General features: G+C 32.3%; 2 protein-coding genes across 6 annotated transcripts in view; one reads left to right on the forward strand and one right to left on the reverse strand.

The window, feature by feature from the left end:
• Positions 1-15,999, forward strand: part of LOC140666730 (thrombospondin type-1 domain-containing protein 4) — a 54,018-nt gene extending 38,019 nt beyond the window's left edge. For 3 of the 5 annotated variants that reach the window (XM_072894234.1, XM_072894235.1, XM_072894236.1), the window contains exons 4-19: positions 2,520-2,671; positions 4,705-4,807; positions 6,401-6,503; positions 7,085-7,263; positions 7,858-8,062; positions 8,517-8,683; positions 9,007-9,112; positions 9,201-9,273; positions 9,710-9,912; positions 11,725-11,857; positions 12,138-12,390; positions 13,010-13,189; positions 13,483-13,647; positions 13,974-14,150; positions 14,267-14,429; positions 14,580-15,999. In XM_072894234.1, the coding sequence (XP_072750335.1) occupies positions 2,520-2,671; positions 4,705-4,807; positions 6,401-6,503; positions 7,085-7,263; positions 7,858-8,062; positions 8,517-8,683; positions 9,007-9,112; positions 9,201-9,273; positions 9,710-9,912; positions 11,725-11,857; positions 12,138-12,390; positions 13,010-13,189; positions 13,483-13,647; positions 13,974-14,150; positions 14,267-14,429; positions 14,580-14,695 (2,478 nt within the window). In that variant the 3' untranslated portion in view covers positions 14,696-15,999. Of the gene's footprint in view, positions 1-2,519; positions 2,672-4,704; positions 4,808-6,400; positions 6,504-7,084; positions 7,264-7,857; positions 8,063-8,516; positions 8,684-9,006; positions 9,113-9,200; positions 9,274-9,709; positions 9,913-11,724; positions 11,858-12,137; positions 12,391-13,009; positions 13,190-13,482; positions 13,708-13,973; positions 14,151-14,266; positions 14,430-14,579 lie in introns of those variants that run through there. The other 2 variants (XM_072894238.1, XM_072894237.1) reach the window with 2 other exon arrangements.
• A 4,311-nt stretch (positions 16,000-20,310) lies between these two features.
• LOC140667348 (armadillo repeat-containing protein 6 homolog) lies at positions 20,311-24,675 on the reverse strand. Its single transcript, XM_072895205.1, has 5 exons — positions 24,399-24,675; positions 22,890-23,221; positions 22,095-22,390; positions 21,704-21,969; positions 20,311-21,565 (listed from the first exon to the last, which is right to left on the reverse strand). Exons 1-5 carry the CDS (start codon positions 24,510-24,512, stop codon positions 21,191-21,193), a joined length of 1,383 nt encoding a protein of 460 aa, XP_072751306.1. The 5' UTR covers positions 24,513-24,675; the 3' UTR covers positions 20,311-21,190.
• Positions 24,676-24,715: the final 40 nt, after the last annotated feature.

The following is a 24,715-nucleotide window of genomic DNA, read 5'->3' on the forward strand; positions in this document are numbered from 1 at the left end:
CGAATTGTAGCAGTTTGCAAATGTCTCTAAGCGGTAGAAAGAAAAAGATTTTCGTGAGAATGTAAATTATAAAAATATTATCTGTGACAATTTTTCTATAAATTCTTTGTAAATTGAATACATAATTTATACTTATATGATTATATTTTGAATTTAAACTCTTTTTAAAAAACATTATTAACGATACATCCAAATATGGTTTTAAAACAAAATTAAAGCGTCAGCTATTTTATTAATAAATAATAAGTTACGGAAGAGATATTAATTGTATCGATTTGTCACACAGTCTTATGACAAGCTAGTTTTCATTGAGAACTAATGATAAAGTACACTAACAAATAATAAAGTCCATGATTTGCTTTCACGATCGATTATCTCGCTTACTTCCTCAATGAAAACCTTCACCGCGTGCGTGCATATTAATTTAATTTACTTGCGAGAATTAATACGCAATTACGTGGTCGCTATACCGGGTGACATTACTGCGAGAGAGGATAATTAATCGACACCGAGAAGAGGTCCCTAAATTATACTAGCGCAGACTACAAGGCCACGCCGGCGGCGCACGACACGAATGCAAATACGATTCGCAATACTACGTTTGTTCTCTCAGTATCATGTTATAATTACACTTAAAGAGTCTGTTTATTCTGGAAAACGTTGTGGCATTACGAGTGACACGAAAATAGACGGTGCGGCCTAGAAAACTTGGCGCATTCTTGCCACTTGAAGTCACACCTGCGACCCTTATCGTGAGAGCTTACGTCAAGGTCGCTTCTTCGAAGTGTTTGATATGCAAACGCATGTTTCCAAACTGATACTGCAATAAGAAGAATTTAACATAATATCAGAGAAATAATTATTATATAATATTTCATGCATTAGCCAACTTTCCTTGAAACTTGTTTTATTTTTTTTTCTATGAAATATTTATAACTATAATCGAATTCTGTTACTTTTAAGATGCACACATTATTTTCTCATTTTCATTGATTGAACTGAATCTAAGTAAAATATTGAGAACAGATTCTGATCTTAAAAAATGGATCAAATTGTATAATCTATTTTGATTATTGTTTAATACGAAAAGTATTGCCTTGGCATATGAATTTATTCTCAATCAAGTTCTATTACTTTACTATAAACTTGTTTCTTTATGTATATATTCAACGTGAAGTATACATTTCCTTCTTTGTGCATGGCTGTGCTGTATAAGTGCTGTGATTAACGTTCCGGAGTTAATGCCGGGGCATTAAGGAAGTATTAGTCTGTTGCTCTCGGGGTTAACGACTTACAAAAAAGCGACTAAAAGCTCTCGTTTCAATCCCAAAATTCGCCGTTAACAGAGACGCACGATGTTTACGAAAAATTTAATCGCGCGTGATGTATTTATTCTCCTACGAAATCTGAATCATTATCGAAACCCGTTAAAAATAGAAGTGATCTAGCAACGGTTGACGAACGTGTGGGTGGAACAAAAGTCGCATTTAAGAAGCCGTTTAAGATTTAACGGTTGTTATTCGTCTTGCGCGAAGGTTTGGAGAAATCGACAATTTGTATTCCGGGCTCGGAATATTACGCGTATAGTTCGCGTGCGAGCGTGAGATATGCGACTCGTTCGTTTGATTAATTAGACGAGCGTGATTGGAGGGAGGATCGGATATGAAGCGTGAAGCGCGGGAAATCTTCACGTGAGAATCGAACCTTTCTTATACCGTAGAGCGATGCTACATTAGCGAACTTCCGGCAGAAGTTAATACAACGGACAGCCCGTGGTGCGCGGAGATAGATCGAAACGCCGTAAATTCAGCGCCATGTGTGCAATACGGTAATCGATCCTTCGTTTAATTAATCACGACAAGAGTCCGCGATACCGAAGTGCACGCGGCCTAATTGGAATCTCGTTCGCGGTAGCGATATTAATTACCGAACAAACAGTTTGTGCTCTATGATGCCGGCGTGTGATTAACAGGGATACTAGACGCATACTATCTTCTTCCATCTATCTCCATCGTTTAATTACCACCTGGGTACTTGCTATGGTATTTTTTTTCTACAAATCTATCATCGTTCTTCACACATGCTCGTATGGAGATATTTCTTATAAAGAAGTAGACATGTGATAGAGGGGATGGATAACTTCAAATTTAGAAGATCTCTGAAGATTGCTTTGAATAAAAATATATTTGTTATTTAAAATTGTGATTGATTGAATATATACAAGTCGTTTATTACAGAAGTGTCGTAACTAGATTTTGAAATATAATCGCAAAATTTATATATATAAAATATAGTGAAAGGCTATATATAAAGTATAAATTAATAAGATAGTTTTGAATTAAAATTTGCATTGTTATTATATATACTAATGTAAAAAATATATAAAAAAATTCATTTTTATTTGCGAAAACTATTATCTTTTTTTTCTACAATTTTAAAATAATGTTCAATTTTTATCGTAAATTTTTTATAGTTATCGCTCGCTGAAGAATTAATGGAGTGTCAATTCTTTTTTTCAGGTGTATCATATGTTACAAGAAAGAACGCAATTTGGAATTGGACGTGACAACAGGGTGAGAGGAACTTGGGGTACATGGAGCTCGTGGAACGAATGTTCTAGATCATGCGGTACTGGTGTCCAGTCTCAATCTCGAGAATGCATTCCTGTGCGGTAAGTTGTGTGCATTAATATGATAAATCGTATTAAAAATTTCAAAACATACATAATAATGGATAGAACACAAGATGCTAAAGAACACAGTGATCATTTTAATTTATAAAGCAGACAATTTAATAAGAAAAAAAAATCACGACGTTATATACATAAATTATAGCTGCAACGTGGTTTCCTTCACTTGCTTGTATTTTTAAATAAAATAAAAGCGCGACGAGCGCTTGTTAAATATAAAGATCGAACGCCATATGGCGCGTCATTCAAATATCTTCACGCTCGATTAATGATTTCCACACCTTGCTTCACCTTTGTCCTCGCCGGACGAGGGAGGCCACGCATCTTTCATGGGAGGTCACGGCGGATTGGTAATCGTACGGCATCGCGTTTCGAATGCAAAGCACCTTGCGATAATGCCCGGTCGATTCTAACAATAATCACACGTCTCACGATACCGTTAGGGTCTCGCGCAATTTAGATCATAAGCACTCGCCAGGCGAGTCGCTGCATTACCGCGCGGAACTTTGAACTCGCGTGCGCGAATACGCTAGTCCTACGATGATCCTCAATTGATCGATCACCATCGATCTTCTTCGGTTGTTTCTTTGTATTCATAGAACACATACAGGGTGCCTCGGATTCATCGCGCACCTTCTGCCTTGTGATTGTTTAATTCTTTTTCTTTTGTAACATACAGCAGTTATGTAACAGCAATAAAAAGTATTTTATAGATTATATTTAAAAAGAAAATCTTTTTAACCATATTTATATAAAAAATGTAGACTAATAAAAGTAAAGTTCTAAAGAGTGATTTCTAAATATATTTTTTCTTCTATGTTTTTAAGACAAATTATTTGCAATATTCGAAAACGTGATTTTTTCTATCTTTGAATAAATCGACAGTTTTTCTACAGAACTTGTATAATATTTTCATAGATGTTATACAAATATTACATATATTTTTATTTACATTAAAACATGAAAGCTTTGATAAAACTTTTTATCTTATTTGAAGCTTATACTTAAAATTGCATATAACGTCATATTCGTACAAATGTTTACTATACACTTGATGAGTCCGATTTGTTATTTATTTATTTAAGAGTGCTTTTTTCTTGAAAAGCCAGGTATTTTTTAGATGAATTTCGTCATCGATAAAATCTTATTTCAAGATTATGAATCTGTTAAAATAAAAAAATATGTATTTAATTTCAGAAAACAAGAAAAATATAAAATTGAAGTAAAAATAATGTATAAATAATTTAAATTATGCTTCAAGTTAGAAGATACAAGTTTAGCATTACAAGTTCCGTACACCGTGTATGTCCTTTCCGGCTAGCTATAAAGCAGCGTGCAAATTACGGATCAGTAGCGTAAGAAGATTATACACCGGCAGGCCGACGACTCTCGCGAGCTTCTCTCAGGGGCAGAAACGTGTTGTTATCGCCGCTGACATTTACACCTTCGTAACGCTACTGTGAGCCGTTACGTGACTTGCAGTATAAATCTCGCGATGAGTTCACCATACGAGTAAATAAGGAATATCCAATTTTTCGTAATTGCAAATTATCTCGTGGCTTTAAACTTGAATTTTTGATAATTTTATGGATGTTCCAGAATTACTGAATTATTTAAAATTATAAAAATCAAGGAATTTAATTGACGATAAATTTTTTAAATAAAAGAAAAATAATTTATGCGAGAAAAAAAATGGTAAATTGAATACTCCAATTATTGTGCTCACTTTTACGTGAAATATAAAAAATACAATATATCAAGCAATTATTCCATGCAATAACAAACGTAATCGTTTCTTTCTCAGCATAGCAACATTATTAAATGAGATGCGCAGATAATCGATTTGATCATTTTTATTGCATAATCTCTCTCCTTTGATCTCGAGATTAGCATGATGCCCTGCACATCCTCTAAAAAATGTTCATACACTCGGCATTAAAAAATCGAGATACATCGCGTTGCTACTCGCTTGTATGAGTCGATATGTACGAGCTAATGCGGGCGATTTATTTCAGGAGACTTTTGAGGAGGCGAAGTATTATCTCGGAGAATAGTACGAGCACCGCCAGACCTATTTGTATCGGCACATATAAGCGCTACCACACGTGCAATACGCAGGTAAGCCATCGCATGCAAACGTCCTCAATGCGAGTTTATTTGAACAAATTAAAAGTATTCTTAAAATTATTAAAACTTTAAATTTTATTTAAAAAAATTGATAAAATACACAGCGCGTGCATTTATAACAATAAGAATTATTTTAAAGATACATTTTTTGAATTTTTTCGAAATGAAATTTACTCGTGTAAGAATTTTATTGATTAAGACTCGTCGTGATTATCTATCAGCAACTATATAATTTTATCGATATTTTAATCTAAATTATATTAAAAAAATATTTACAACACGCAGAAAAAGATCTGTTTGTGAAATAAACATCCTTTCAATTTTATAAGCACTCGCTCTATTTTCTTATGTGTCACATGATGGCCTCGTTTCTTAGGTTATTAGAGCTCTGAACCGATGATTAACCATGTAAATTTGCTCGTCCATAAAATTCATTTACATGTTCATGCGTGTCACTACTTCTATGATGTCGTATGTATCAATAGATGCGTCTATATCTACGTAGACTCATGCGTGTGTAAGGCACGCTCCTCAGGATTTTTCTCTCGATGGTGCGTCACGAGTCGCGAACAAATCATCGCGCAGGCCAATTAAGGATGCGCACGACGACGATTTATATACCATGATCCAGCATGCGCGCGCGCGTGTATGTTGTAAAACTCATAAGAATAATCACCATCTGCGAGACTAAAGATCTCCGTGTAATGGATGGCTTTGCCCAGTGCCGTGCAGAGGAAGGAAGAGAGAAGAACGGCTCTCGCTGGTGTCGATTAGTCCTTGGTGGTAATAAAAATCGCACAATAAGATCTGTTTACTTCTCGACGTGTTTCGATCAAACTCGCATTGATTTCTGACACGATACGTACTGCTTTACACATTGTCGGTAGTTAAAAAAAATGCTTTTTATTAACACGGATTTCAAATAAATGTTGAATAATAATTTTTGTTAATGTAAGCTTTAAATTGAAATGGCTTCGAATTGTGCCTGAAATTAAAATAGCGAGTAAGTTAAATATAGTAAGTTGGCTTGAAAAGTTAACCGAACCGTACGGCTTCGTTATCCGTTATTACCTGGGAAAAAACGGCGGCGCCTCGTGCAGTAATATTTATCTTCGGGCTCGATACCCGGGACTACATTTCCGAGCTGCATTCGCGATTCGCAAACATACCCCCGGGCAAAGTAACCACCGTTTCGTTCGCTGGCAATTAATAGTCTACCCGGAAATTGCAATGCGGCCGCGCACGTAGCACACCACACGTGCCGGCATTCGCATGTTTGCGCGAATATACGAACTTCCTCTCGGCGTATACGGCGGCTCGGAATGCGAGTTCTTCCTTTTTTTTTTTTTTTTTTTTCGCCAGGCCGCAAATAATTTTACCTTTATTTACCCTCGGCGCTTTGGGAAAAGCGCGACGTGCCGTAAAAAGCGACGCGATCGATCGCGCTGGGGTTTTTTTTTTTTTTTTCCCTCCTGGAAACCGGACCGTCTCTTTCTCGACGTATACCGCTATCCCCTCCTCCCCCGCCTCTCGATCGATCCTTAATTACCGCAAGTTTAATTAATCCAATATGCGTTTGTGCAGGAATGCCCGAACTTCTCGGAAGACCTGCGGGCGGAACAGTGCGCCAAGTACAACGGGAGGAACTACAAGGGCCGCAGTTACGTCTGGGTACCATTCGTAGACGGTGAGTCTGAAAACCGATGTAATAGTTTCCAATTAGACAGGAATAGATTGCATTCTGTCTCTTTCTAAGAAATATATTCTTTAATTAATAATATAACGATTACATCAATAAAGAAGAAACATTCGTTCTTTTCTTTTTATTTATTGTTAAACAAATATTGGTAGGTTTTAATATATTATGTTTTTTAATTAACATTATAAAATTACGCAATTTAAATAATTAATAAAATTTTTAAGAAATAATTTTACTAATATCGATTTAATTTTAAAACCCTAACTTAATTGAGTTTTTATTATTATATGACAAGAAATTTCAATTAGTCAGCTGATCGATCATATATTATGCTAGTTTTAATATTTAATGACATTCAGATTTATAATGTATGTATACACACATGTAAAATGATTCTCTTGCCTCTCGAGAAGTATGATTTAAAATAATAAAAGAGGCATGTTTGTGTGATATTACAATGAGTCCGGTGACGTCGGTGTCCGACCGATGCGACGATGACGCGTACCTAACGGCCAGGCCTGGTGACCTAACTTCCTCCTGGTCTAATCGCGATCACTGTTGTTCTCCAGCGCCAAACTCCTGCGCGCTCAATTGCCGTGCAGTCGGCGAGCGTTTTTACGCAACGCTTGAACCGGCAGTAATGGATGGCACGCCCTGCGATGCTCCGAATCTTCGCGGACGCGGCGGCAGCGGGATTTCGACGGAACGCAACGGCGAACGGTGGCTCTGCGTCGCCGGACAATGCAAGGTATGAATAGCGCGAGCGATGTGCGAGAGGAACGATGCCGGAAATTAATGATCGACCAGGGTGCGATACGATACGATACGATCGACGAGATCGCTATTGACCCGTACGTTCAATCGTGCTTTTGGCCTTTTACCTACGACTCCCCCATCCTTTCGTTTCTTTTTTTTTCTGTCAGTATTGTTGGAGTTCATTGTACGCCCGATACATCGGGAATTTATCAACCAACAATCCTCTAGGAACTAGGCTTCTTCAATTTTGATGAGCTTCCGATATACTGAAAGTAATAAGTACACTCGCGTTTTCTGTTTATTTTCCATTATTTTAATTCGAAACAATCGATTTTTTCTCGATAGATATTTTGAGCACTTTTAGAAAATTATTTCTTTAAAAAACATACAAAAAAGATATATTTTTATATGTTAGAGAATAAATCTACTTAATATCTCTATCTAGAAAAATGTGAAATTCAGTCTTGGAATATATCGGGAATAAAGCTCGATAATTGAGGCTGACAAAATTAAAGAGAGATCACATCGCATATGTTTCCTAAATGAATTAGATGCAACAGGAAATTTGCATATGTTTATCATTTAGTCTGTAGGATGCGACGGGGTGGTAGGTTCCGGCGCGACGATGGATGCTTGCGGCGTGTGTGGTGGCCAGGGTAAGGGATGCAGATTGTTCGAAGGCATCTTCATGGAACCGATTTTGCCCAAGGGTCATCAGCAGGTGACCACTATTCCAAATGGCGCCATGTCACTTAACATATCCGAGCTACGATTCAGCAGCAATTTTTTAGGTAGCATCGATGATTTATATCAAAGTAAAATAACCTTATGAATTGATATGAAATAATTCTCATTTCTCTGAGTTAAAAAAAAATCTTCTATTTAACAGAATCATTAACAATTTATAATTTATAATTATAAATATAATTGACAAAACCGATCCATAAAGAATTGCATTTGCTTGGTTTAATGCATTTTTTCAAGAAATTAAAACAACAATGCATATAATGACTTTGTAAAAGATATTATCATAATATTTTCTTTTTTCTTTCAAAGGTCTTATTTAAAAAGATTGTTATATTAGGAAATTAATGAATAATTGCTACCAATTATTGTCGATATTTTTTTAAATAAAACGCTAATAGAGTATAGCAAAAGCAAAGACGAATAATATTAAGCGGCGGTTTTTGCTCGCGATACTACAACAGTGGTATACTGGTTAACAAACGATCGATCTACTCGCAGCGTTGAGAGACAGTAACGGCAGTTACATCCTAAACGGACCGTGGTCTTACAGTCCCAGTGGTACTTATAAAACGGCTGGTACGACATTAACATACCAGAGGGGCGATAGAAACCGTATGGAGTGTATCTTAGCGACTGGACCGTTGAACGAATCTTTGCATTTAGAGGTACTGTCCATATTATCGTCTTTTCATTAATCGTATCACGAGCAGATTAATTATTCATTTAATTATATAGATAACTTATGAACACTTTTACTCATCAATTTTTATCTCTCTAATTTTATTCGCTTTATTTACTGTGTAGTTATTAATTTTATTGTTATATTATTTGAAGATAACTCTTGCAAATATTTCTTGCATATTTTGTATTTGTATCGCAATTTTTTCAATCACGTGTGCGTAACAAAATTTTGAATGCATTTTGATCTACGATTCACGATTGAATCTTTATGTAATTAATATTATTATTCACACATTATATCTTATAGATCTTATCCATGGAATTAAATCCAGGCGTCTTGTACAAATACATGCTACCCATGAAGGAAGGGCCGGATAGTAAAGCGGTGATTGCACCGCCGCTGCTTGTCGCAGGTAATCGCTTCTTCGCCAATTAATTATATACACTTAAAAGTCGCTGATTATAGTGCATAAATTTATAATGCTTTATTATTTTTCGCAGGATCAAATGATCGGGGCAACGAGATACCTAATCCAGATACTCATGTGACCGTGCGGGTACCAGTTACAAGAATGTAAGTACATACACTCTTTTATTAAAATCTTTAAAACGAGTTATTTTATGAGTTATTAAAAATATTGATTCTCAAAGATGCTCTCTTGATATGAAACGTCAGAATTAAAAATTGCATATCTATAGTATATCAGTTTATTACATATATTTTCATATTTTAATCCCAAATTACTTTGAATAATTTTATACTCCTTTTTTCTTTTTTATGTGTTTTCTCCCATCTTTAACATTTAATTTTTGCTTTTTGTCTTTATTTTCTTAATCGTAACATCTCTATAATACATCTTGTGGCAAAAATCTTTCATGCGGCGCTTGCTCGGCTCGGATTCCGCCGATGCTTCTTTGCACGACACGGGAATCTATGCGAGAGCTCCTCGCGAATCAAGCCGCGCGATTTGTCTTCGTTCGTACAGCACGTTGCTCGCTCTACCTTCCAGATCTGATCGGCGGAGCGATTTATCTCCAACGCGTCGCGATCGCGATCCGCACGACGGCGGACGGAAGGAAGAGATGAAGCATCCACCAACTACGGTGATGGCGGGTGATCAGCCAAAGTCAAAGACGACGAGAAAGAAGAGAAAAAGGAAGTTTGCCTGGAAAATAGTCGGGCACGCTCCCTGCTCAAAGGAATGTGGAGGAGGTAAGAATGCAACAATTAGTCGCATGCAATTAATATCAAGCGAACCTTGTGTGTTGGAATATCGTAACTGCAAAAGTTTCATTGTCGATATCGTATTATTTAGTAAACAATACCAATGATTTAGAAGTAAAATAATTAAAATATCGATTTAGCACAGCGCAAATAATGAGAAATATACGGCTGGAAAAATGAGTTTTTAATCAAAATATTTATTTCGCTGTTTATTTCGATTTTCATGGAATTTTAGCGTGAAATTTCATCAGGGAAACGCAATTTAATTGTGTTTAGATTGTGCGAGCAATAATAAATATTTCAACATGTGTAATTTTCGAGACATGCGCGGTATTATGATATAATTTCAACGTTGAGATCGGTGAATTTGTATTAATTTTCAATACTGCTGATAATGCATTTTCGCATATCTCTCATATATTCCAGGAAATATGATATTGCAGCATCCGAGAAATAAGCGAATTTAGCAAATAAGCACTATAATGTACGCGGAATATATGCTAAATTGTACGCAATTAAATATTTGTGATTGTACACCACAAATGTTTAATTGATCGCTATAGTATAAAGCTTGTTGAAAATTAACAGCCACCATCATGTATCTCGATGTATAAGCATTTCTCTGATATATGGAACATGTTTTCACAACGTATAATTATTTATTTATTCATAATTATCATTTATAACATTCAATTATTTTTTTGTAATTATTCTTTCTAATCGATAAAAGTACTCTTGAGGGTGTATAATAATTCATCGGCTGATAAAAAATAAATATTGCGAAACATAATTTAAAAGTCTATGATAGATGTATAATATTTGAGCATAAAGTTCAATAACAATATAAAATGTCGTCGATATAAAAAGGTCATGTAATTTCGAGTCATCATTTTGGATCTGTTGTAAGAAGCCGATTAAACGGACAATTAAGCAAAAAGCGCCTGGATAATTAAGGTCATTACGAAAACGACTTTGTCTAGACATACCGAGGCATTGCGTGGGAAGTGACCCGAGATATGTTCCTTTCAGTACAATTGTACATACATTTTAGGGTGTGATAATCCAAAATTTCGAATAAGATATTTTTCAATTATTTTATATAAATGAAAAAAGCAATCTGTTTAAAAAGTTATTTTTATATTAACTGAACTTGATAAATAAAATAAAATAATTAAAATACAATAAAAAAAAATAAAGATAAGTGAAACAGATGAATGCAGATGTAAACATTTGCAAGATGTGTGAAAGCATACTTTGCTTTTGAGATGTTCGCCGGAAATTATGATTGATATTATGTAATTATTTATTTGACATCTAGACATTGCAGGTGACAACATCCATTAGTCGATGCTGTGATTCAAATAAATATCTTAATTTAAATTGACACGATACGGGCGAAAAGCAATGGATAGAAAAAAACGCGATGTCCCGTCGATCATAATACAAGATATTTTCGTCGCACTTTATTTTATCATGAATTTGTTTGATTAATAAAAAATTGAAATTTCCTTAAAAAAGATATTAAGATTTAAAAAGATTTTTTAATTAACCAACTGAAAATGAAAAGGCTTTTGCAATTTAAACTATACATATATAATCTTATTCTTTTTTTCTAATTTTGAGTAGATTTTATTTTAGAATTAAACTAAAATCATATTTTTTATCCTATATAAACAATTTTTTCAACAAGTATAATACTAACTTTTGTCAAGAAAAAGTTTATTTTTATTTATTTTTAATTGATTGAAGATGAAATAAGATCTTGGCTCATATCGTTTGCGCAATTCGCTATCTTTACAGGTATACGTACAATAATTCTAAAATGCATTCGTGAGAGTAGTCAGATACCTGTCAACGATAAACGTTGCCGTAACGTGGAAAAACCGAATCATCCTCCCCCGCTGCGATGCAACGATCATCCTTGCGCTGCCAGGTATCTACATCAATGTATTTTTCTTCTGTAGTGATTCTCCAATAGATCCTGTGATCATTATCGTGTTCTCATTGTCAGTTAAATTTTTTAATACATTCAAGATGTTTTATCTGTGTTATATCTGATTGTTAAAAAATCGAAAACCGACAATGCTTAATCATTTTTGTTTAGAAAAGATTGACTTTAAATATATCAAGATTTTTGATCGAACAAAAACCTATACTAAAAATATAATTTAATCAGACAAGTTTGATTCTTGACGAAGTGAAAATGTTATCAGATGGCGAGCCGAGCAGTGGAGCGAATGTTCAGTCACTTGCGGAATCGGCATCAGAACCCGAAAACTCGAATGTGTTCAGGAGCTGAATGCAAGATTGACAATGCGCGTTGCTGCTGGTGCGTGCGTTCAACCGCCAGATCTGAGCACCACGGAAGCTTGTAGTCTGCCCGCCTGTTCCAATGCAGGCCCAGAATTGAGGCATATGCCCTCCCAACACGACGCACCCAGGTGGGATGTGGGCGTTTGGAGTCCGGTGAGTCATTAATCTGTTAAATATTTTTATCGTTGAAAGCTACTTTAGCGGTTTAGGAAATACGTACAAAATTATTAGGGATTAAAAGTTAGAAATCTCTCTAAATATTGTAAGAAATGGTCTTAATATATTATCAGTTTCAATAATTGACCCTATTATTGTATTGCGTTTTTTGTACATCAAAAGTCGGAAATAATTTATGTGAATTGTGTATTGTAATATATGATGATATATCTATATAAATATATGTGTACGTTCTTTATATTTATTTATTATGTGTAATACATGTGACAAAATAAGTTAGAAGATATTAAAAGTCAAAAGTGAGCTCAAAAACACTTAATTTAGACAAATAATAACGCAATAATAAAAATTTATTATAAATATACAAAATTATTTTTAAAAAATTATAAAAATAGTATAAAATTAATTTTTTTTATGAGCATGAATTTTTGATTATTAACGTATGGCAATATTTTTTCTTTTTGTCTTTTATGATTTTCTAACATGTAGCATAAATGATATTGAGGGGACTCTTCGCTTTATATTGTCAGAATTGATTTCGATTCAGCGATATCTTTCGCCTACCTCTTATTTATCATATAATTGCACTTTTTAGTGTTCGGCGACATGTGGTCGTGGAATCCGAAATCGAACGGTGACTTGCATAACGTCCGGAGAATCCTGCTCATTAGCCAATAAACCGGAATCTCAAAAACCGTGCGAGATTACGGCTTGTAATGCAGCAACGGACATAGGACATCATGCACCTTGGCTGTATTCAGAATGGTCTTCTAAAGTACAAAATACATACATTATTGAATTAATTTTAAGCATAAATATATAAACATTAAATTAAAAAGAGAAAAGACTTTTGTCTAAGAATTGTGAATTCTTATACATTGATTTTTAAGAACATTTCACATATTTATATTTGATATAAATATAATCTAGTATTTTTGAACAACTGGGATAAAAATATGTATATTTTAAACATTATTGAGTTTTATTTTATATTTCCTGATTTTAAAATAAAAATAAAATATGTGCATTTATTTGGGATATGCAGCGTAGCATTTGTCGTTGTTATAGTGCTCCGCGGAATGTGGAAATGGCCTGAAAATCAGACGAGTGGCATGTGCTGATGGTAGTGAATTATTTTGTAATCCCAAAGAAAGACCAGACACGGAGATGCATTGCTTTGAACGGGGAACGAATTGCGATCGAGCCGAGTGGTTCACCGGTCCATGGACTTCCGTTAGTACAAGATGACTCAGAAAATAAAACGCTCGCTTCGTGGCAACACGTAATGCTAAAGTGATCACCGTAGATGACATTAATTTTTTAAATGAATTTAATTTTAATTCCAAAATGCACATTTTTAATTACGTAGACAAAATTGCACAATTATTACGTATATATTATAATTTTATTTTTCTAGATGATTTAATATGAGAATAAAATCAATAATTTTTTTTCTTTTCTTGTACATTCTTCTTTATCCTTATTCCAGATTATTATACAATGTAATTTTATAATTACTATAACAACATAATCTCTTACATTAATTTCTTGTTTTTTAGTGTTCTGTCTCGTGCGGCGTCGGTATGCAGCATCGAGATATCGCTTGCATAGCTAGAACGAATGATGAGTTTATCGCATTATCTGCGAAAAATTGCAGTGATCCGAAGCCGGCGACTAAACAGGTCTGCAGAATTTCAACATGTTCGCCGGAATGGTTTACCTCGAATTGGTCAACGGTAAAATATGTTGAATTATATTTAAAAAATCTTTTATTACAGAAAATTTTTTTTTCTTAAGAATTTTATCAGTTTACATTTAAAAGTGTGTTTGAATCTTTGTGTCTTCTCTTTAGTGTTCTGCAACATGTGGAATCGGAGTGCAAACACGACTTGTACGATGCATTGTCGAGGGCATCAGTAGCACCAATTGTTTAGAAATCAAGAAACCAACCACGGAGCAACGATGTAATATGGAGCCATGTAAGAAGGAGGTGCCAGTGAATAAACCACCGAAAAGTAAGAAAACTTACGCTATATCTTTCTAATTTCGAGTCTTAATTTTAGTAAATAAGCTTGATCAATTATTTAATAAATAAGAGATATATAATATTATTTAATAACAAATTTAAGAGTACTTGATAGATATGTTTTAATATTATATTTCAGAAGTGCACGAACCGTCCGAGTGCATTGACAAGTATCCAAATTGTGCTTTAGTAGTAAAGAACGGCTTATGCCGAATCAAATATTACAAGCACTCGTGTTGCCAATGCCGTCAGTAGCTGAGGCAGTGTTTTTGCGTTAATTCAGAATTTTATGAATGCGAAGTTAGTGTTTGTTGAACAAAATATAGATATCATGTCACACAGGCAAATTATGCTGAACGTAGGACTGTCACAGAGAGAACGATCGTACATATGTATAGTTATTTATGTTACGTGACACAAATTTGGATTATACGTTTTCTTACGTAGTTACGTTTTCTTTGCCAATTAGACGTAATTCTTATAAAATAAGAGAATTTTCTTTTATTTTTTTCCAAAAAAATATCGACAAATCAGAAGGAATCGAATTTAAGAGAACGCACAGTTTATTTCTTTGTTTTAGTCTTTAATATTAATTTTACGAATTTTCGAGTCAATTTTTAAATAGGAGAAATATTTAAACTGTGCTCTGAATGAGAAATAAATGAAAAATAAAACAATGAGATAAAATATGAGATATGAGAAAAAAATAAAAATGGGTCTTTTACATTAACTTCTATCTATTAAGATTAAAAATAGACTTTTATGAGTAAAACTAATCCTCGAAGAATTAATCTTGATTTTTTAGGATCTCAAACATAGTGAAAAAGTTCAGATTTTGTATTGTTTGATATTGTCAAGTGTATGGTAATATATTGCGATGTGTGATATGATACGTGCGTCCACCTGCAGGTGCGTTTACATCGCGTCGCATTCATGTACGAGTCGATATCTGTGTTATCATTGCCGCAAACAGGGGATGCAGGGCCGTAATTTTATCGATTCGGACGAATGTTTTATGCATACACATTGTCGGCCCTAATGCTTTTATATATTCAGTATCGCAAGCTTAATTTTTATGCGCTTTTTGTTGAGCGGCACGTTTGCTGTATTCAAAGTGAAAAAATATGTGATTTAAAATATTTTGAAGATTTACGAGTGAAAAAACTAGAAGACTCATATTTTCATCACTATTTAATGTCATATTTAACGGTAAATATAGCTATTTTTAAACTTTATTTATTGAATATGAAAATTTACATATAACATGTAAATTAGATAGATTTTATTACATTTCGTATTAAACATAGCATCATAAATGTCGCTAGAAATTTTAATTTAACAAAAAATTTAATTTATTACATAAAGAAGAAATTTCTTCCAAATTTAATTAAAATATGTATGCATTTTTAGAGGCATTTTGACACAACATACACGCGCGCGCGCGCGCATACACACACACACACACACACATTGCTTTATTTTAAAAGTAGCGTAAAGATATATTTATATAAGGTGTTTGACAACAGATGGGAGAAAAAGAGTAATTCTACATAATAAAATATTATAAAAATCAAGAGTAACAAATTAGGAATAAATTCGTTATATACTTATGCGTCAAAGTATATTTTTGACGACGACTCAATCGAGCTTATACAGAAATCGATGGATACCATGCTTTAAGTATCTTTTATGCTAATTTTCAAATATTTATATGTAACCGAAGCCTTCGTCGCAATTTTACTCTTGATTTCGTCTGATTTTATCATGTAGAATCACTTCTTAAATTTTGCCCCCTCTGTTGTCAAACATCCGGTTTATAAAAGCATATATCATATATGTGTATAAAAGAAAGGATATACATGCTAAAATGTTACTCTTTTCTAAATATATTATTATTTTAATTCATCGTTGCATCAGCACCAAAGAAAGTGTATACGATGCTTTTAATGCGTTTTTAATTTAGATCTGATGTGTGTCTTGAGCGGTGTACAAAAGCAGTCTGATTAAAAAGTAATAATATTTTCGAAGATGAAGACACGAAGCCTCGGATATCCAATTACGTCCCTGGATAACGAGCCTCTCTTTGCGTGCATGTTTGCGCAAAACCTGTATGTTCATGGAAGTCTCTGAAGCTGTTATATCCGCCTGTGCATCGATCGCGTTAAACGAAACAAGTTTTCAGCTTTTCAGTTCGTATTTCGGAATCGATATGAAACGATGTAAAAGTCGTTGTGTCGATTGTGTCGTTCGAGCGTATAGGTTTTTATGTTACACATACTGGAAAAAACATCGCAATAAAAAAAATCGATTGCTTGTTTCTGAAGAGAAATTTTTTGTCACAGAAATATAATTTGCCTTCTGTGTTGAAATGTGGAAATTTATCAGATGACAATTTAATGTGGCAACGTTATTGTGCCACGCTCGATACTCGAAAAAATTCGAGCTTAATCCAGACGGAAAGAAATGTTTTTTTTTCCTGTAAATAAATTTTAAAAATACGTAGTTTGTTGTACATATGAATTGCGAAATAATGTAAAGTATTAATGTCGCTATGAAGTAACGAAAGCATTTCTTCTAACAAAGCGTAAATATTTTATAATGTCTTGCATTTGTTATGGCTTCTTGATTCAAGCATTTCTTAAGAATTAATAGTATTTTTTTTAAATATGTTTTATGTTAATAAATGCGTTAATAATTTATGTATAAGTTAGAAAAATGCAAAAATTTACAATTGACGTTTGATTTACAAAAATTAGATGGTAAGGTATTCATTTTTTGAATTAAAAATTTATACGAAGTAAATCTTCAATTGATGCTAATGTTTCTAAGATTTAATCTTGAAGGAATTACGAATGTTAAAAGTCTGATTCTGCATATGTCATTAAATATTGAGTAAATTCATTCGAGCAAGATGATTAAACATGATAATATATACAGTAATAGAAATATATCTTGTATGTGTAGATTACATAACTCGTTGTTAGATAATAAATGTATACATATAGTATATATTGTATATTTTGCGAGATGAAAATTAGAGTGATCGTCAGTATATTAATTTGATGTTAAACTCATTCTTAATGCGCCATTAAAAAGCTGTTAGTGTCATTAGTATCGAGCTGTTTGGATTAATTAATCCAAATTATATCGATTGACTTTTTTACCATTTCTAAAGGATTATTTGAATGAATTATGTATTGAATTGTATATTCCTCATATCCTTTTACTCGCTCAGATTCTCTATTTTTACAGCAATTATACAAATTATTTACACAAAACTTTTATCTATTCCTTTTTCGATTATTAATTTCTTATCGATTTATTTGTTTTAGTTACATCAGGTAAGTACATTTCATAATTTTTATCTTCTTTTTCTAGCTTGTAACATATTTGTTAACATTTCTTAATATGGTTTATTTAACATATTTATTAACATTTTTCAAATTATGTACGTTAACATTTATGCTAACTTGTATAGAAATTCTGTAACATTGATTTTTAAATTAAAAACATTTGTTTCAGATACAATTAATGTTTCATAGTTCACATTATTTCATTAATTTTATCGTAATACAGTATTTTTATTATTTAAATGTTATATATACTTTTATTCATTATTATAGTTTCCATCTTTTACATATAGATGTTCTTGAGATTCTATTGATAAATATTATTATATTTAAAATTTATAATTCAACTCTCTAAAGTTTCAGTTTCAAGAACGAAAATTTGCTCAATGGAATATTAATTACAAGTATTTGCATTTTTATCAAAGGATCGAACTGAAATGATCATCACTTGCGAATATAACTATATTATGATAAATATTTACGGTTTCTTATGGACATCAACATTAATGCAATTTTACATGCAAAACGATAGATTATTAAGCGGCAAATGCTTTGGAGAAATGCTTTAACACAAATATGTAAGCGCGATGGTCTATTATCAATTGTAACAATTATTGTTTGAGTGTTAAATGTCAATGACTGTGATATAATCTTATATATTTGACTAAATCACCATTATTAACTTTACTTTGAAAAATTACACAACTCGAATTAACTGCATCTATTTCTTAAAGGAAAAAACTCGCACAAATGTCTTTTTACATATTCTATAAATATCTATTTAAAATTTTAAGTGTGTGTTCTAGAAAAGCAAGTAAATGTATAATATTGTATCAATATACATTTATATCTGATAGACAAATATTTTATAGGAATTGTAAAGAAAGACACATTTTTTGTAAGAATATTTTACTTATATGAAATTTTAATTGATTGATTAATATAAATAATAATTATATATTTAATTGCAGCAAACATTTTTTGGCTATATAAGTTTTAATGTGAATTTATAAAAGTCATTTTCAACAAAGAACATACTTATTTTTGAGACAGTACACTGTACAATATGATTAACATTAAGAAGTACGAAGATGAATATAATAAATCACTCTATCGTACTCCTTTATCGAGGCAAAACGTCCACTAGTGTCCGTAAATATATATTCTATGTCATCGCAAGCACACATGTATGTCTCAATCGCGTAGCTCGACTCGCGAGTGTGATCTCGTCAAGAACTGTGATACAATCGTAGTCTGCAGGAATGAAGTACAACGAACGATAACGAACAATTAATGATCAACCAATACAATAAACCAGCTGCTCTACGAAAAAGAAAAATTGTCTGGCGCTTTGTAAAATTGCTTTCGTGTCACTCGTAGTGCAATAAAAGCCTCAATCGAAAATGGTATACGACAATCATATTGCAATTGTATAATTAATCGTGACAAAATTATACACTACTAAGAATATAATTGTTATAGTTAAAAAACGAGAGTGATTGTTTGAAAATAGAAAATTTGAAATTTGACTACTTCATAATCTGCAAGTGTGTATTATGCCAAGAATCTTTTTGCCCGTATATAGTAACATTACAATCTCTCTTTGTATAAAAAAATCTATCTTTATACGCAGAAAATCGGAGCTATTCAAAGTATTTAATTTGTATAGATGGTATATGAAACATATACATTATTAATAAGAATAAAACAACTTTTTTATTTTCTAACAATTTAAATCGATGTTTTATAATCACATAAGTTTCTACCTTTAATCAATTATCGTACATTTTATAATGCAGTATTCTTGCAGAATCGTTTAATCCGATTTTCCGCAGTTTTCTCTTGCAGCGTCACTGAAATGATGTATATGAGCGATTTTACTAAAGATCGTTATCCTGTGCATGAATCTTATACGTCATGATTATCTGGAATTGTATGGATCATATTTCTATTTAAGATGCATGAGCGACGTGAAACGAATTAAAGAGAATCAGACTGATAAGAATAGACATGCGTTACTTATGTATTACGGATTGTAACTACATGTTTGACGTTCGAGCGCTCTTGGATATTAGATATTAATAAAGCGGAAGTCAACAAACACCTGTTTTTGCTCAAGGAAATTTGAAGAAGCAACGAATTAAATGGATATTAATAGAGTGGTTAAAAATAAAATCCTCTTTCCTTATGTCATTTATATTTGAAAGTATACAGAGTATATAATGGATATTATCGAATAAAAATATGTTATATAGGCTTTTTTCTGTAAAACAATATTTTCTCCAGCACTATTTTTAATTTACTTTTCAATATACTCGTCGACAAATAATCAAATGCTTTCGTGTAAATTAATTGATATAATCATGTCCGTGAAATAAAATTCTTATTCTTTAATTATATCATGTTTAACGCGGAACGAATTTTTATGTTCCTGTGCCGCGTAAAATTAAATGAACTCGAGAAGTCGACAGAGAGGACAGAAGAGGAAAGTCTTTCAATGAATCAATCGTGTTTGACGGATTATGTATATAGTTAAAAATGAATTTTTATTTTTTACATAGTAATATGTTACATGAAAAATTTTTCACTGCATTCATATAAAATATATAACTATATACCACTATCTTTTATTCAATCGTATTAATTTATGTCTTTTTCAGTTCAGCAATGTTCACTACATTGGTATTACATTATTTAGGTACATGATTGTACCAGGAGCAGCCTTGATTAACTTTAATTAGCATATCTAGTCCTATCTATTTCAAAATTTTAATTATAATTTGAAGAAAAAATTTAATTATTTATTTTTAATTGTAATTAAGCTGCATATATATTATTTCCATATATATATATATATATATGAAAATAATTTAGTTCAAGTTCTAATTTTATAGTTATCTACATTAATAGTAAAATTGAATGACTGTACAAAGTACAGATAACACAAAAGTTAGTTAAATAAAAATATAATAAATATAATATAAATTCTGGCAGTGTATTAGAGAAGTATGTTGTATAAATTTCAGGCATCATGTATGAAATCCCTAAATATTCTTTATAATGAATTACAATTTGTTACGAAAAATGAATGATATTAAATATTATTATAATTTAATTTTGCTTTGAAAACGTTCTAATAAAAAATATAATCAACAAAAACAATATATACATTAAGATATTGACATGTTTTATGAAATATCGCCTAAAATTGCGGCTATTTTACAAAATTCATATTTTGAGCACAAAAATATCTTATTAATTAACTATATAAGATTATTATCAAATATTTTATAGCATTGCGAGGTGAGATAAGCAAAGTACAAAATTCAAATTATCATTGTACTTGTATAGTAAATATAGTTTTAATTATATTTTACCGAGATAATATTGTTGACCATTATTAATAACGATCGTTGCTGATACCAACGTTTTTTCCTGTCCATCTTTCTTTTAGATCTACCTTTAATCCTAGGTCTCTCAATGCGGCTTTCATGTTGTCCTCCAATTTGGGACCATGCAATCGTAACGCATCCCGCAACACCTCTTCAACGCCATACACTAAAAATTCCTTGGACTCCGATCTATTTCGCACTGACATATTCCTAATCGCCCAAGAGGCATGTTTTAGGACGTTTACATTATTAGGATAAGCCTTCATAGCATCCACGATCACTTGAGCTGCGCCGCAATCGTAAAACACACCAGAGTTTGAACTGCTTCGTAAAGATAATGCGGATATACAACTTAATCCGGCAGTCACGACATTCTCTGATCTCTGCCAAATATAATGCATTTTAATGAAAACTCTTAAAAACTATTTGTTTGGTTGTATGATAAAAAGAAATATTTTCTGAAACAAATTTATTCTAAAAAAAAAAGATTATTTTGTTTGTTTATCACAGACATTCTCTACCTTCATTCTACTGATGGCGGATACGATTAAAGGTGCGCATCCGGAAGTCACAATATGAGATTTCACATTATCATTGCCAGCAAGCGCTTTAAGCAATTTCAAAGCTTGCCAATTTAATTTTTCAGAGTCTGGATAATCGGTCATTATATCTAGGATAAATTTCAAACCTCCAGCGTCTTCTACTTCTTGGCAGAATTCATTTCGGACGATTAATGCGGCCAAGGTGATCATTAAATCACCTACGATCTTCGTATCCTTCTTAAATCCTGTTCGCGTGACAAATGCATATATTATCACATAATGTAATATTTTATTTTATTATAAAATAAATATAATATATTAAATAATAATATTGTTAAAAATAAAATTATAAAGCTATTTAAAAATTTACTTGTCAACAGTTCTGTGAGAACATCGAGAGCGCCCTTTGCCATGATAGTTGCGTGTTCGTGAGCTTTTCCATATTCGTGTCTAATGTCATCGTCGAGGACCAATGCTCTGATCACCGAACATGCACCCTTGATGTCATTCGCGCCTACGTCCTCGCGCACTAATATTTTCTTAAGTTTTTCGAAGATATTGGTGTCAAAGATCTTTTGCCTGTTCAGCTCATGTTTTATGCAGCACTCCCGTATCCAATGCAACAGACACTGTAATATTGCAGTATCGTGATGCCTCTCTAAAATCCTGACAAGGAATAAAATTTCGTAAAAGATGTTCAGAGACAAAAAAGAGCCAATATACAAAATTAAATAATATTTATAAAATAGGACTAATATTTTTAGAATTTTTATTTTTATTTTTGAATCATATACGATTCTTTTCTTGCACATCTTATGTCAATTTTTTGTCAAGTAATTACGGTGATTTGAAAACTAGAAAGAAAAACAAAGTTTATAAAATAAAATAATTTTCAATAATTAATGTAAATAAGAATGTGTAAACACTCTCTTTTGGAAAAATATTAGATATTCTTATAAATGATATCAATAAGTGACTTATTTTTCTATCATTTGATTAAAAAATTTCTTTTTCTTCAGTACTTTGTTCTTCTTGATTTAATGTAAGTTAATGATCTTTTCTTTTCTTATAATATTAATAGTAATTATATTTTTTTATAACTTGAAAAGATATTTATTAATATGTGCTTTTTTTTAGAACCAATCTTGTAAGGAATATTCTTTACTCTGTCTGCAATGCAATCCCATCGTCGTCCAACAAATCCGGATAACCGGTCATTAATGAGGCAATCGTTTCCAGCGCGGATTTGAATATCGCGTGATTCTTCTCGCAATCTTTCAGAAGATCGATCAGGACGTTGTAACATTTGCGTTTACCCGCAAACACTCTATATCGAATGTCCTTATCCAATTCAGTTTGCAATTCTTGTAACGTTTCAGGTACACATTCGTAACTTTTGTCGTTTACAGCACGCGTTAATTGCTCCAGACATGTCACTATTTGCTTATATTTGTCTTCAAGAACTAAATCGGTGATAATGTTGCTCAAATCTATTCCCTGCGCGAAATAAACGCTCCTGTTAATGATATCGTAGCAGCAATTATATAATCAGATCTGTGATCAAAGTATATAGAATTTAATAGTTGTACATAAAATTTTAATTAATTTCTTTTCATTGTAATTTTAATTTATTTTAAAAATATTTAAAGACCTATATTATATTTATACTAATGTTAAGTTAATCTCTTTCGAATGAGATTATTAACTTTAATAATAATTTATAATAAAACAGATAATAGCGATAACGTTTTTCGTAAATTGAAGTAAGTTTTTTTCTGTCTTTTATACAAATTTATCTTTTCTTTTTTTACAGAATCAAAGATGCGGTAAGATAGATACAGTACAATAAAGAATAGGCCGATGTCTTAAGATAGCAATTGTGACACGAGTGCTCCGAAACTAAAACTGTCAAGAAATGCGGAAGGACCGTGTAACAATTTTATTTTTATACTACAGAAGACTTTTGTAAGTATTCTTGTGTCAATACAAAAGTTTTGCTTTTAATAGCAATAATAATAGAAATCAGTTAAATATTGCAGCTTTTAAAATTTTTAGAAAAATATTGAAATTTAAACTCTTCTTTTTATCGAAACTCTTTGTTTCCAGTTAATAAAATAACATTTTACCATATTAACTTTTATAATTAACCGTGAAATTTTTAATTTTGATTTAATATTTTGTATTTATAATGAAACATAAATAAAAATTTTCGACGATTTATTCGCTAATGACTAATAAGTACACGTGAAGCAAAATACTTTTGTTTAAAGTACAAAGATGTAAATTGTCAAATAAATTCTCGCTAAAGTTTCATAAAAAATGTCATAATTTGGAAGAGAGGGAGCTTTATTATTTTTCTTTTCAGTGATAAAAAAAAAGACAAATCCTCGGAACATAATCGCGCTTGTAAAAAGGACGAAACAAAGACAAATACTTTTTATTCATTATACAATTTATTCATCAAGATTAATTTAAAAATTTTGTGATTAAAAAAGGTATTTATACACAAAGTTTCTCAAAACTTGGAAAATTTCATTTTTTTTCCTTCTTTCTAGTATATCGAAAGTAAGAATTTTCAACGAGACCTGATGCATGAGTCATATAATCGCATACAAGGATCAGAAGGATATTTCGCCGATCATTGAACCGGTATAAACAAAGGATGCGGCATTACCTTCATCTCAAAGCACTTGATAGCGTCCTCGACCGCCTCCTCTTCTGTCAAACCAAGACCCTCCATCAATTCCTTGATCTCCTCGTCGTAAGCTTCCTGGGTAATCGTGCTCATGATAACAAGATTTCTCTTTCAGACGGTGTTCCAATTTGCTATATAAGGAAATGAATGCCGTGTACGAGTCGCGCGAGCGAGGCTAGCGTGCACTGACACTGACTGGTTTGTCCACGTGGTAACAAAAAGAGCCAGACCTGTCAACGCGACTGCGTTCGCAAACTCACTTCAACTCTACCGCCACAGTAATGCAAATCGATGCC

This window comes from Anoplolepis gracilipes, chromosome 6 (genome assembly GCF_047496725.1).
Source record: "Anoplolepis gracilipes chromosome 6, ASM4749672v1, whole genome shotgun sequence".
Classification (NCBI taxonomy): Eukaryota; Metazoa; Arthropoda; class Insecta; order Hymenoptera; family Formicidae; genus Anoplolepis; species Anoplolepis gracilipes.

Bases quoted from the DNA above. Each gene is read 5' to 3' on its own strand.
- LOC140667348 (XM_072895205.1), bottom strand. From the start codon at position 24,512: ATGAGCACGATTACCCAGGAAGCTTACGACGAGGAGATCAAGGAATTG. The intron at 22,391-22,889 runs GTAAAGAATATT...ATTCCTTGTCAG, and splicing joins GGGATTGCATTGCAGACAGA to GATTTTAGAGAGGCATCACG. The intron at 21,566-21,703 runs GTAGAGAATGTC...TATATTTGGCAG, and splicing joins CCGCCATCAGTAGAATGAAG to AGATCAGAGAATGTCGTGAC.